This window comes from Ornithodoros turicata, chromosome 3 (genome assembly GCF_037126465.1).
Source record: "Ornithodoros turicata isolate Travis chromosome 3, ASM3712646v1, whole genome shotgun sequence".
Taxonomy (NCBI): domain Eukaryota; kingdom Metazoa; phylum Arthropoda; class Arachnida; order Ixodida; family Argasidae; genus Ornithodoros; species Ornithodoros turicata.
In genome coordinates, this window is record NC_088203.1 from 22955241 (window position 1) to 22970350 (window position 15110).

The 15110-nt window shown below is 48.4% G+C and overlaps 1 protein-coding gene across 10 annotated transcripts in view; it reads left to right on the forward strand.

Annotated features, from left to right (window-relative positions):
* LOC135388293 (integumentary mucin A.1-like) overlaps positions 1–15110 on the forward strand; it is an 88914-nt gene that overhangs the window by 58839 nt on the left and 14965 nt on the right. Inside the window, exon 12 of one of the 10 annotated variants that reach the window (XM_064617748.1) lies at positions 14640–14850. The exons of the other annotated variants lie outside the window; for them this stretch is intronic. Within the exon in view, the coding sequence (XP_064473818.1) occupies positions 14640–14782 (143 nt within the window). The 3' untranslated portion in view covers positions 14783–14850. Of the gene's footprint in view, positions 1–14639; positions 14851–15110 lie in introns of those variants that run through there. 10 annotated transcript variants of the gene reach the window in all.

Below are 15110 nucleotides of genomic sequence, written 5' to 3' on the forward strand. Positions count from 1 at the left end.
CAATTCCAATCCAATTCTAATCCAATTCGAATCCATTTCTAAGCCAAAATCCACTGCTAAGTCAACACAAGCCAAATCCAAAGCCATCTGATTGGCCGCCATTAGCTCCGCCCACTTCACGTTGATTGGCCCATGCTAAGCCTACTGATCTTTGATTGACTGACCGTAGCTCCGCCCCTTTATGCTAATTACTCGGCTCTGCCCACTTAACTGATTGCTGCATGTGTATCGCTGAGCACAGCTCCGCCCCCTTATGCTAATTAACTGCATCCGCTGCTTGGTCCATTCGAAGCCTGCTGATCACTCTGCACATTTTCCAGACTTTCCAAGCCCTCTGATTGGCCGTCCCCAATTTAAGCCTACCGATTGGCCCGTTCTAAGCCCACTGATTGGCTGACTAAGCCAGCTGAACACAGCCTTCGTTAGCGCCCGCCAGATGGGGCGCTCGGCAGCGAACCTGCTGCGGCTTTATCTCAGACAGACAGGGAAAAAAATACCTTTCAACGTTTATTGAGTACATGTTTGAGAAAAAGCATGGTGGTCTTGGAGAGATTGATTCCTTTGATGCTGGGCGTGGTTCCGCGGAAGTGACGGATCATGTAGACGTCTCCGGGACAGCGGCTGAGAAAAATTTTGTCCTCCGTGAGCTGGCACTTCCGCGTGCACTGGATATCTTCGTAGCTGTCGCTCACGTCCAGCGAGTGAAGGCACGTATGCAGCGATCCAGTAGCGTTCCTATTCAGGTTAATGCCGGACCGCATAGGTACCACGTGCCACTCTCTGATGGCCAAGATGTCACCAGGGCATTTGTGCGCGTACGTGTGCTCATCCTTCTCCAGCTTGATGCAGGCAGTACATTTGCCGGCGTCCAGCGCCAGCGCGCACGAGACGAGCGAGAAGAGAACGAGGTACGACATCTTTCCAGTGACACAGTCCAAATGACGTTACTCCTTCTCATCCACTGCATTATCTGTGCGGCGGGGGAAAGAACGCCAGGTGAAATCTCGCTATCTACGTCATCCACTCGAGCTTACCATATTCGCAGCTTCCGTACGGGTAGGAGTCCACGTCATTGTAGAGGTATCGTTTGTCGTCGTACGCCATCAGACTTCTTTTCACATTTCTGATGGTGTACATGCACTGTTTCTTTCCCACTATTGACACCTGTTCGTGCGATACGCTAGCGTGCTTGAATAGGGTATCGCGGTACGTATCATGGAGGAGGTGTTTGCGCACAATGTTCTTTTGACCCCTTTAGCTCTTGCTATCTGTTTTCCTCCGGCTAATTTGATGGAATACATTTTGGCTTTCAAGCATATTACTTCCTCAATGGGTACGCTACCCGTTTCACTTTTGAACGCGCCAAGTCTAACGCGATTCCTCTCGCTGTACAGTGGATGACCACGATCGAAGGAAGACAAGTCTCAATGGTCGTTGGCGATCGCACGTAACCAGTGGCGTCGCAACAGGAGGAGCGAGGGGAGCGACGGCTCCCCCTCATTTACAGATGAGGTAGCACGGCTCCCCCAGTCAAAGGGCACTGCCGCATTGCGACAATTTCTTTAGCGAATTTTCGTTTAATTACGAGTTAAGTGAGAGAAGAGTTGTTGCAACAGGAAGTTGGCCAGTTGGTTCAGTTGACCATGACAGCTTCGGGACCCCCAGACTTATTGCTTCCAGACGTTTTGTCAGACGCGTTGGAGGGACAGTCCGAGTGTGCCTCCTCCGGGTAGTTCTCGACCCCCTTCGGCGAGACCAGGCATGGCATTTTCATGTCGTTCGGACCGTGTACGGTAACCCAATGCCACGTGTCTTCGCCCACAATCTTTTGGCCCCCGAGACCTGGGAATTGTCTTTGCACTCTGACATTTGGAAAGGATGTAAATTATTGTTCTTTTTTCCCTTTTTTTTTACGTAAAGCGGCTATAGTTGGGTTTTGTGACAGTGGCGTCGTGACTCTTTCCCGCCCAAGAAAAGAGGCCTGATGTTCCGTGGAGTGACTTGTGGGAGCCCCGTTTAACAAGGTTTTATAAGGGATTGTTGGATGAGCTTGAGAGACTCGTCCCGTGGTTGGTCTAGAAGGCGGAAGAATGCAAACGCGAGGAAGATAGCAGCTGTTTTCCCGCCGGGGAAGTTTGGGAATATTGGGAATAGTGGCGGTGGCAATAGTAGCGGTATGGCTATCACGGTGTGACGTCGAGGATAATGCCGGAAGACACCCCGCCGACAAGAAGGCGTCTCAGGCCTCTTCGAAGAATCTTCAGACTTCCCCACCCCTACAGCTAAGTGAAGTTGACAAGACTGAGGTAAAAATTGTTTAGTTAGGTAGCCTGTGCGGCAATTTTGAGTTTACGGATTTGTGCAACTTGTTGGGTAGCCTGGCGATTGTGGTGCTAAGAAGCAGAGATCACTTTTGTGCATCTTGTCGAGAAGCCTGCGTGGCGAGTTTGATTTTAAGTCTCTTGAGCTTAGAGTGTCTTTGGGTAACTTGTTGGACAGCCTGTATGGAACTTTAGTGACCGGTGAAGATTGGTCTAGCGTAAACGGAAGTCGTGTATTCAACCCGAGGCATCGCGAGGCCACTGCCCGTAACCCGCTGAGTCCGAATCTTGATTAGCACGGAGCTCCAGACTTTACTCAGTATCGTCCCGACCTAGCCCGCGACAGGCACCTGTAGGCTCTTGCTGAGCCCCACTCCGCACCAGGAAACCCTGATTTAATCGCAGAAGGCAAATGGATTGAGGATCAGACGATATTCGCTTCCAGCCCCGGATAATATAGTTCCAGATTTTCGTTGGAGTTAGTGTCCTACAGTCGTGCTGTAAGGGAATCTTCGTTCCGTGCCGCGGCTCCCACTTAGACATGCATTTCATGTTCCTTCTGTTGAGTCTTCTATTGTTGGGGCTGACGCATTTGGCAACAAGCTTACTAGACACAAATATCTTTGACTGGAAAAAGCCCGCACAAATGGTCAGCGTTCTCGCAGCTAATAGGGTTCATTTATCTTTCCTTGCTTGTAAAGTATGTATAAAAGATATGTAAATTATGTTTGTAATTACATTAACATTACCTTCTCACTGACATATTCATACACATTACTTCTGCAATGTTAGTTTAGGTCTGCTGTACAAGTATGCACAAGTCGTAATTTGCCTGGAGCACGTTTTCAATTTGTGTACCACTCCTGTATTGCCTGCATGAGTCCTCAAGGAAAATAAATGATGATGATGATGATGATGTTTATGGTAGCATTTTTTTTCGCTCCCCCAGCGGAAAAATAGTTGCGACGCCACTGCACGTAACTGATCTTCGTAGTCCTTACAGAATAGGCCGAGGATCAGAGAGTCCGTGTCAAAGTAGCAGGTAATCACCGGACAAGTGAGCTTACTCAACAGGGTTTCATAGTAGAACGAGTACATGGTTAACTTACTCAGTTCTAAAATCGTGAAGCCAATCTGCAGGGGGAAATCGCATTGCACTTTTTTTTGCGCATTTCGTACATGACACAATCGGGGGGCAAAATTTCCATTCGTACACATTCCGCCCGACTCCCGAGGCGACTCGCCGTCTCCTCATTGAAGACTACTCGAATGTCCCGCATATTAAATTTATTTAGCAACGTACGCCCGAAGACTGCATTATTTGAGATTTTGTAGAAATTTTTCTCGAACGTCGTGCTCGAGGCGACGCGTCTGGCAACATTGTCCTCGATGTAGGGACGCAGGAATGGTGCCTGACGAAATTTTAGAATTCTGTGAATTTTTGTCACCCTCATGCCCAGTCTACAATAGAGCGCGAGCAGCGCGTAATAAACAACGTACTCGACCTTGTCCTTGCACATGAGCAGCAGCTTTTTGCTGTTCGCCGGCTGATACATTAACTCTTCGAGGAACTCTCGCTCGAATGGTGAGAGCCATTCCTTCGGGACGACCGCCTTCTCGCGAGCCAAGGGGAAGTACCGCGTCAGCGCGTGGATAGATTTTGGATACTCTAAATCGCACACGTACACGTATCCCACGTCCGAATCTGTGCGATGACGCATAAAATCCACGGAACTAAAATCTTCGACCCATTGGAAATCGCCGACGGGGAGGTGCTTTATCATACTGAATCCGTAAAGATTGTTGCAATCTATATGTACGATATGGTACACCAACTCTTTATCGGGATCGTAGCCACTGCACAGCGGGTTGTTAGCCCGTAAATGACGCCTGCTCGCCTGATAGAGTCCGCCTCTAACACCCGATTCGATGGTCCGGTACATGTCCTCGTCGATGATCAGCTCCAATTTTGCCCGCGTGTAATTTAAAGCGCATTGCCATCAATAGGATGATAGAGAAACGCAATGACGCAATTCCAAACCGCGTGCGTCGTAGCACAGGCGTCGGAAGTGCTGCATTACGTCAGCATGTAACAGGGCATCCGTTTTCAGGTACAATGTATTATAATCCCTCAGATTCGAGCATCCAAAACGTTCAAAGACGTACAGCGCGTACTGATAGTCTTTGCCGCTTATATCCTTCCCCGTCAGATCGTTTCGGAAGGCGGATTTTGCCGGCAGACCCAATTCGTCGAAGACCGCGAACGAGCTAACGTGGCTGTATGGGAATACACCTTTACGAAGCAAAATTTTGTAGTCGTCTCCAAATACCTGCTTCAGGCATTGGAACGCCTCTGCGCCCCCCATGGATTTGACGGTTTCCACGAGCTCTCCCAGCGACGAATTTAGGTACTGCATGGTATCTCTGAATAGGAAGGCGCCAATTTCGAACGATCGGATTTTTTCCATGGAACTGGCCACGATGAAGGGAGCTCGCTTCCACCCGAGAAGGTGAAATTCCCGCAGTAGTCCGGCCAAATCATAGGCCAGATTGTGCACCATGATGGGAAGTCCTGATGCACATCACCTTCGAGTCGTGGGTGCGCACGAGCACGGCACAGAAGCTAGAGGTGACGTGACGCTGCATGCCAACACCACTGGGCGCGAGTACGCTCTCCGTGTCCAACGCGATGACGTAGTTATACTGCTGCTTGTACTGCATTTTAGTAAATTCGACAAAGTTTTTGCCTGGTTCGCAAAATTCCAATATGATTTCGTTTACGTCCGCGCACAATCCAATGTATGTGTGTGTGTGTATCCGCGCACAGGTGACGATGTTTCGCCATGCTCTCTTCCTTCAGGAAAGAGCGCGTGCAATGCTCGCAGACGAAACGCTTGTCTTTCTTAATCAGTAACCGCTCGAGGGACTTGATTCCAAAAAAACGCTGGTCTATAGCCAATAAGTGAATTTTCTTTTCATACTCGAGTTTTGGGGGTCGCGACACGTGCACTCCCTGATCGACGTACTTGTATACGTACACGGATATCATGTTTTTGTCTTCGAATTCGTCCAGGTCAGTGTAGGAAATGGGGAAGCGAGAAGGCCACCAGTACTCCGCACGATGTACGATGTATGTACGTACGATGCGGACTTTCGTCACTATGTACGTGGAGTTCAAATCGAGATAGTGATGCCCCAAATTCGAAAGCTGGAACTCTATGACAGAGGATATGTCAGCGACCGGGTAGAATACTTCATATTCCCCCTTCAGTATATGCCACTGCGTTCCCGGCACGGAAAATAACTGTGTTTCCGACTTATTCAACACAGGAGTGTCGGGATGTACGACGTTAATCGTGTCCATCTCGCAACTAAATTGTGGCCGCGCAACCGGCGTGATTTATGCTGTCGAAGACGTCCGGTTTTCTCCTCTTTCTTCGCCCGCCGGCCCCTCCGAGGGTGTCGGAGAATTTCGTGGCCCGTATCTTTCGCCGATCTTTTAAGCGCACTTCGGAAAGAGTCTCCCTCCGACAGATTTTTGGCCACGCGCTTAGTGGCCGCAACAGCCATCTTTTTTAGGTAGGGCGATACGCGTTTAACGAGTGGAATAGCGAAACGCCCGAGCTGAGAAAAGAAATTGCCTCCCCTCTGGTACAGATGCGACCTATACAGGGTGTCCACGCTAAGTGTGAACAGATTTTTCATAAATCGGGTAATTATTATTTTTAAATGCAATTAACGGTGGTATGTTCTATGCAAGAGGGCTCGTTCTTTGAGGCACCAGGCGGCCTCCATTAACGACGTCTTAATTAATTTTCACTAATTAACTTTTTAATTATGAACGACAGCGGGATGGTTCCAATGTAACATTTGTTGATGTTGCTTCCCTGAGGTTATTGCTTTTCTCAGAATCAAAATCGGCCTACTGGGTCAGCCGCAATGTCCGCTCGAAAAACGTCTATTTTTTTCTTTCTCTTGTTGTTGTCGCTTCCGAAGAAGCGCGGATTGCCCTCACTCTTTATTGCAGAGAGGGGCCGAAAGCTGCGACATTGTGCGGCCGGGAGACGTATTACAACCATGAGTGAGGGCTGCAATACCAGATTATTCCTGACGGTTCTTTCAACGACCTTGATGATCTGGGGAGACACAGGTTAAGATACGCCCACCCAAACCGGAGTGCCAGGTCATGGATAAGAGCAGGTTCAGACCACACCTGCAACTCAGTTATCGCTTCGTTGCTTTGTTTCTTTATTTTTCATTTCGTTTTTTCCGGTGCTCGGGTGCCCCGTTTCGTTGTTCGACATGGTTTAGCGGACGACAGCTTGCCTGCTGTTAGTGAATCTGTCACTATCACGGCACGACCGGTCGCAGCCTATTCCAACGACCAACTAACAGATATGATTCTGGCACTGGGGGAGGCCAACGGGAACTTCAGGAAGGCAAGGGATATTTACAGCCGAAATCGCCCGAATGATCCTGTACCAACTGCAAGTCTAATATGGAAGTATCACAAGCGCCTGCGGGAGACCGGCCAATTTTACCAAGAGCACCACAGGGAGTCTACTGTAAGGGATTCCGTCGCTCCTGACGTTCTAGCCTATGTCGCGCAGAATCCTCACGCTAGTGTCCGCGCCGTAGCCCAGGCAAGCGGCATATCAAAAAGTATGAGTGTATGGAATATCCTGCACGGCAACACGTTTCACCCGGTCCACGTTAGTCTGCACCAAGGACTCCACCCCGGAGACCTGGCGAAAAGGCTGGATTTCTGCAACTGGCTCCTGAACATGGTGGACAAAGACGGAAACTTCCCACTGAAGATTATGTTCACCGACGAGGCAAATTTCTCGCGTGATGCCCAAGTTAACCTCCATAATGCCCACTACTGGGCAGTGGAGAACCCACACTGGTTGAGAGAGTGCCGATCCAGAGAAAGTGGTCCTTCAACGTTTGGGCAGGCATTTTTAATGGCTCAGTTATAGGACCGCACTTTTATGATGGGACCCTGACAGGTCACCGATACAAGGAACCATCCCGCTATCGTTCATAATTAAAAAGTTAATTAGTGAAAATTAATTAAGACATCGTTAATGGAGGCCGCTTGGTGCCTCAAAGAACGAGCCCCCTTGCATAGAACATATCACCGTTGATTGCATTTAAAAATAATAATTACCCGATTTATGAAAAATCTGTTCACACTTAGCGTGGACACCCTGTATACCGTTGGAACACCAAATCCGTAGATTGGTACCGCTTTAGTGTACATGCTTAGAGTGCAGCGTAAGCGTCGATCTACCGCGATTTTGTAGCGTTAGCTTGCGACCCGTGTCGTCGCGTATAGAGACGGTGATTGAGGAAATTTCGCGCTGCACTAACTTAAAATACTGAACGGGAAGAAAGCTGAAACTCAGTTGTTCTTTCGTTCTATCGTACACAAATGGCATTAATTTCAGTATCGGGTCCCGCCCGTTTCCCACTACGAAGGGCGTGACGAGATCCGTGTATATCATAATACAGTTAATAGGAAGATCTATGGTCACTTTCTCGACGCCCGTATCGTTTTCGGTAAATACGGTTTTCGCGCCGAAACTCTGTAGGTACGCAAAGTAATTGGATAATGTAAGCGATACGTTTTCCCGCAAGCTCAACGAACACTTCCTCGCCCATGCACCGTACGTGAGGGAAGCCTCCGGCTGCAGACGCTCCTGGATGGCGCTCACGAGAGCTTCGGGTGTTTCGTAGTAATTTGGTGGAAGTGAAATGCGCCGACTTTCCGTCTCTCGAGTGTTTATGTAGATGCGGTACGTCTTCACTATGGGATTACACGTGATGCGCTTTCGGGACCCTTCAACCTGGATGTGCTTCACCTGAATGAGGTCCAGGAACTCAGTCAACAAGTTGAAATTCGCCGGGGGAGAGAGCGAGTAAGTGTTGTCTTTGTATTCCACTCTTGACTCTGTATCGTTCGTCGCTCTGAAAAATTCGTTGAATGTGTCGGTAATTAGCGATCGGGGTTCTAAAATTAGATCGTTATTTATCACCAGCACCCGGCGAAATCGCATCATAGCGGCTCTTTCCTCCGCGAGCGGTAACACGTTTGGGACGGCGCGTACTCTACCACCCTCCGGGTGATCTCCATCGATGTCGACGATTCCAAAGGCGAGATGCAGCGGTCTGTCGATTAATTTCACCGAGCGCACGCGCGACGGTAGCTTAAACACGTAGTGATCTTCCTCGTAAGTCCACTCTATCCCATATTCGGGGAATATTTTATTAAATAGCGTGTCCGTGTCTTCGAACGTGAGCTGTTTTGTTTGCCACTTCTCGGTTGATAGCGTTATCAGGCGTTCGGTTCACGTTCAGGAAGCTGTTGGGAATGGAAAACCCCTCGAGACCGACGACGTATGAATCATCCAGGTGTAGCGGCTTATCTAACGCGATCGTGAAGTCATTCAGCGTGTTGGACGGGTGCAGGTTCATGCTGGCGTTCGAGAGCAGATACACGTAAAATTCATTTTCTGACATCGCTGGCGGGCACCCAAGAATCGTGATCTTTGGCGTATCCGAACCAACGAACCAAGTAGTGCAATACCCTGTTAATTTTCTTCTTTCTAATCACAGCGGATATGAGTCGCTTATCGTACGAGGAAAGATGGTGGACGGGCTGCAGGTCCTGCTCGTAGAATGATCCCAGTATTTCTTTTCCCGTCGAATCTTTCACATACACTACAGGGTGATCGGTCTTTCTCGTTCGCGACACCTCGAACACTTCGGCCGTCCACCTTTGATTGTATCTTTTGGCGAACGCACCGCGATATAACGCGAGCCTCAGCTGGTCTCCTGCTTTATACTTGCTCTCGCGCAGGGTCGTCTTACGATTCAATCTGTTGAACAGAGCTACTTCATTTCCGGCGTTCACGTTTTTCGGCTTTTCGCCCGTGACGGAGTGTACCGAGTCGTTATAGTCGGCCACTATCTTCGGCAGTACGTTGATATAATTAACTTCCCTGTACTAGTGAAATGCCTGGCTATTCTTTCTCTAATTGTTCCCTGCACGCGTTCACAGGAGGCCGCTTTCACTCCGCTTTGCATGCTATAGTGATTTAGTAGCGACTGAAAGTACTGACGAACGGGGGAACCCCAAAATTCGCTTCCGCGATCCGTGAGGAGATTCTTCGGAATTCCGTGACGGAAAACTCGATGGAAAGCTTTCTTTACGTCTTGCGGGCGCTTTGTGCGAATGGGGACCATGTACAGGTACCTCGATAGCGTATCTATGACCGTTAAGATGTACCTGAAGACCTTGTTAAATTTCTGATATTTACGCATATCCAGAAGGTCTGCCTGATGTAAATCCCGCACATGATTTGCGATGATGGAGCGTCACTTCAATTTTTTCTTCGCTGGCTTGTGAAGGGTGTAAGCATCTTTTTTTTTCAGCTGTTCGAGGCTTTTGCGCGCGTGAGCTTGTGATAACGTTGGTACCGATCCACTCCACCTAACCCTTTCTCCTTGATCTTTCTATAGGGCCCCATATTTGCTCCAGTGAGCAATTCGGTGTATTTTCAGAGTGCTTATAATTTTCGATACTTTTTTGTACCAACTGGGTTTCTTGATGAGCGCGCTACGACGTGCTAAGTAGCTCACGAGAGCCACAATGTTTGAGCGATTGATTCGCTTCCCTCTATATACTAGCACATTATCCGCCCGGCAGGTGAAAACTTTCTTCAATTCTTTTAGCACAGATTTCGCGCGTGCTTTATCAACGCCGGAGGGTAGAAGATTAAAATCGAATTGATTGGGTTCCGGTTTGGGAGCCGAATGGACAGGTTCCAGAGGACAAGGAGGAGGATGATAGTGAGGGCGCTTCAGCAACTAATAGAGGGCTTCCAGTATTTTGCCGACCTTTACGTCGTCCGAATCGTTATTTCAGAACTGCACCTATTTCTATTCTATGAGCCATGACCGATGGCTTTGGATATTGCTCTCCTGGCGACTCCAGCCACGAGACTTGATAGCCCTGAGAGGAGCAGTGGAAGTATGGGAATGACACCACCTCGTTGTCCCCTAATATATTTCTTCAACTGCCTGGGGCACTTATGAAGTGACTTGTGAGCGAGGAAGCGGAGGATTTCTTTTGTGTTTTTTCAAGTTTTTATGAAGTTTCATCGAAAGTGGGATATTTCCGTGTAGAATGTTCAGACAGATTTCCGAAAGGATTCGAATGTCGTCGCAGCTGAGCTCTTTAAGTAACTCTGCGTGGTGTGTCGGTTTGCTGGTGGCCAATACTTTGACGAGCGTGAGATGTCTTCTAAGATCGGCCGTCATTCCGCGGGCGTAAACTGGAACTGCCGGTCGTGCAGTAAAATACCCGTTCGCAGGCTACGAGAGGGAGGTGTTTGCGCATGAAGATCTACACCTAAATAACCGTGTGCCTTCTCCGTCGCCTGCTTATATGCGTCGAGAAAATAGGAGAGCCCCTGTTTCTCGAATACCTGAAGTCCGAAGGTTTCGATCTGTTGTACGGACTGAGCGTTCCGGAACATTATGATATAACTGGCGTTCAGTGATATCGTTCGAAAAGCGGCGTTGTGATAGAACACGGCTTGTGTGATCAGGATCACGGACGCATTCTTATGGTGGCTACCACGTACAAACAGCGACTCTACCTCCGATAGAACCCCCTTTTCCGTGATTTGATCGTCAATAACCATGAGAGTGGGATATCGCTCATCCCATTCTGCGGGTATCCTGTCCATAAACTCCACGCCGTCGAGATCCTTTTCCCAGCCGGCTGCATACTTATCTTCTGTGGTGGAATGCTAAATAATTCGGGATGTCTCATTATATTCTGCGTGAGCACCGTCTTTCCACACATGGACGCGCCGGAGATGAGAATTCGAGTGGGGTGCTGGAACTGCATGCGCATCGTGGAATAACTTCAGTAGACTGTGTAGCGAGGTGTGATGCATCTTTATTTTCATCCATAGCTCCTAGCGCGATTGATGATCATCTCCAGGGCTCTTATTTCTTCCTGACATAGTTCCTGAAGCTCGCGCAGTGATTGCTCCCTGTAAGCCGACAGGTACTCATCCAAGATTTCGCGTATGATTTTTCGCAACTTGTTTGCGGTGATACGGGAGCGCAATATGTGGCAGCACATCTCGACAAAGTTCTCTCGTTCGTGTGACGCCTCAAAGTGGAACAGCGCGGAGTTGATGCACCTGAGTCGCGCCATCTGGTGGCACGAGGTAAGTTTGGACGTATGAGATAAAGCCGCAGCAGGGTCGCTGCCGAGCGCGCCATCTGGCGGGCGCTAACGAAGACTATATTCAGCGGGCTTAGTCAGCCAATCAGTGGGCTGAGAATGGGCCAGTTGGTAGGCTTAAATTGGGGACGGCCAATCAGAGGGCTTAGAAAGTCTGGAAAATGTGGAGAGTGATCAGTAGGCTTCGAATGGACCAATCAGCGGAGCCAGTTAATTAGCATAAAGAGGCGGAGCTGTGCTCAGAAATATGCATGCACCAATCAGCGTGAAGTGGGCAGAGCCGAGTAATTAGCATAAAGGGACGGAGCTACAGTCAACCAATCAATGATCAGTAGGCTTAGCATGGGCCATTCAGCGTGAACTGGGCGGAGCCAAGCCAACTAATTAGCATAAAGGAGCGGAGCTACGGTCAGCCAATCAAAGATCAGTAGGCTTAGCATGGGCCAATCAACGTGAAGTGGGCGGAGCTAATGGCGGCCAATCAGATGGCTTTGGATTTGGCTTGTGTTGGCTTAGAACTGTATTGTGTTGGCTTAGCAGTGGATTTTGGCTTAGAATTGGATTCGAATTGGATTGGAATTGGATTAGAGAAAACTCTTGGCTATAGGACATATATTTATACTACTTTCGGGATACCTGCGGGCCGTAGACGCGTTTGCCTATGATAAATGCCCCCATGCCTGGTGTTTGATGTGTAGCCACCCGCCAGCGCACCACGGTCTTGTAGGTGAGTTACCCACACATTGGCGTACAGTGTGATTCGTTCTGTTGTCGCGATGCCGTCTACTCTCTCTCATTCTTTACTTCACTGACGGCTGAATTCATGAACGAGCCTCGACTCGAGCTGCTCCTCGAGGCCGGTTTTGCGCTTCATAAATCGACCTTGACTGGAAATGCTCCTCGAGTGGAGGAATTCCTCCGTGCATTCCTCGAAAATCTCGAGGTAGCATCGGTGCTACCTCGAGAACGCTCCTCAACTCAAGTTTGGCTGGTGTCATGGCGGAAGACAGGTCGTTTGCTGCGTCCATCGACTGCGTTTTGTGCCAGGACGGCCTTTAACTGGGTGTTGACAACATTGCCACTGAGCGACAACGTTCAATAAGGGGCCATCAAACTCCTTTTGATCATTTTGATGATCATGAGTTCCTCATACGGTACCGCTTCATGAAGACAACCGTACGAAGCCTTTTGTATATATTGCCGCTGGAGGAAAATGTGTGCAATCGTGGGCTGCCGCTACCTTCTGTGCTACAGCTGCCCGTCAACATGTGATTTTATGGCGTTAGGACTTTTCGAACTGCCACGGGAGACAATGTGAATGTGTCAGAAACGATGGTGTGCCGCGTTGTGGAAAAAATCCCACACCTTTCTTGCAAGCACACTTTTCAAGACAAGGTGTAATAAATTTTCCTTCTTTCGCGCTATTTAGCACAAAGAAGGTGTGTTTGAAGGATGTTTTCACGCAAAAAGTGGTTCAAAAAAAAGAAACTGCATTGACTGGACATCTAAAAAATGAAACATCTGATCTGCCTCCTCAATGTTTTTTCGTAATCTTTATACTGTATCAAGCTGGCCCAACCCCTGCTCCAGTTATCACCGAAACGGCTCAACATATCTTCCTATCATGTTTTTTTTTTCGTCGTTTTCGTTTCCTTTTTTTTTTTCTTCTTGCAGTCGAAGACAAAGCGGCAGAGCGTCCATCTTTCGTCTCAAACGGTCGCGAGAGTTCTGTCGCATCCCTCCCCTTTCTTTTAGGGTATTTGGGAGATGTCGCAATAGTGTCACCCCAGGTCATAGTCTTGTTTCTTTTCTTCTTTTTCTTTTTTGTAGTTGTTGTTCCAATAGTACGAATTCCGTTTGTTGGGTGGGATACCAGGCTCCACCGTTTAGGCAGAGAGCGAATGAGGGCCATGAAAGTTCGTACGACATGCTCGCGGTGACTCCCCAAGAATGGTCTCCCCGATTCTTTGCTCGGGATGTTGTTGTAAAATCTTTTTTGTTTGTTTGATTGTTTGTAGCTACCCTCAAGGCGTTGGGTAAACGTAGCCATCCGCTAACAAACAGTCATTCACGCCACATATTGTAACATAATAGAAGAATGACAAGCCGTGACATCATCTTTCATATTATTTGATACGAGGTGACCATGCCATTAAGCTAGCTGCTGCCGTTGTGGTTGTAATTGCCAGACCAGAAAACTAGGAAACCTATCAGTCTGTTTCCCTGTTCGAAACACCTGCACCCTTCTTCAAACACTTGCAGACCGTTGTGCTTGTATTTGTAATGCACGTTGGTCGAAATAAAGTAAAGGATTATTTTTCACGCCATGAGTGTGTTGTAAGCACGATAATACACATTTGCGAGGGGTCCTGAAAGATGGCTGGGGACGAGAGTACAGCTTTATTCCAGGACGGTTTCTCGAGGACCGCCTTGGCGGAGGAATCCCCAAAGCGGGTTCATGAAACACATTGTCTCTTTGAGTGGAGGAGCGGTGCTTTCCTCCACTCGTTGGAGTCGAGGCTCGTTCATGAATTCGGCGGTGAGTGTTGTGCAGCTCAGTCGGCGGATGAACGACACCTGCCGTTTTCTTTTTTTTCTTCATGTCCAGCACCTTTCCCCAGATTTATCGTAACCCATTGCACTAACATAGCAGGGGGTTTCATCGGGTTCAAACGCCCCCATAGAGCTCGATGTATTTGCATTTGCAGGCACAAAAAATCGTATAAATTCACCCATATATCATACTCAAATAAAAAAGGTGTCAGACATGATGCGCAGTATTCGTCCTACTATCATGAGCTTAGCGTATTGTATCATGACTGCAGCGGTTTTAGAGATGAACTGGACAAAGCGTGGCCCATAGAGAATACACTGGGGTGACTCCGCATTAAGGCTTTCCAGCATTTAGGTGGTGTCAGGGGCCCATCAGAGGCCCTGGCAGGTTCCTATGCCACTGTCTTCAATTTCACTAATGATGCTTTTTATTATCAAAGATATAGGTGAAGCTGTTGCATCGGTTCGTCTAATTGCCCTGATGCAATTGCCGATTTCAGAACCAAGATGGAACGCATGGGGCGGCAACAAACGTTCCTTCTTCGGGGGTCGTCCTTCTTTGTTGGCGCTGCAGCCGATGCGAGCGCAAGAGGAGCATGATGTTGCCTTTGGGGGACGAAGGGAGGGCACCTTGCACCGTTGACGGCTACAGAGCTTTTTCGTTTACTCATGCTATGCGGTATACGTGCTGCAATAGGCGGTAATATAAGAGTAAACATTTGACGGATGGCGTAACCGTCAGCCGTTGCCGCTTAAAATAACAGTATGAAAACGAACGATTCTTGACCCTTACTATCCGTCATCGCACCAAGCGTAAGGTGATGACACGTAAAATAGCAGTCAAGAATCAAACGTTTTCTTACTTTTACTATCCGTTGCTTTTCCGAGAGTGTAGGTTGAGAGTGTTCCTATCTGCAACACATTATACATGTCCCAGATAGACCAGATCGTGCATGTCCATAACAGTAGTC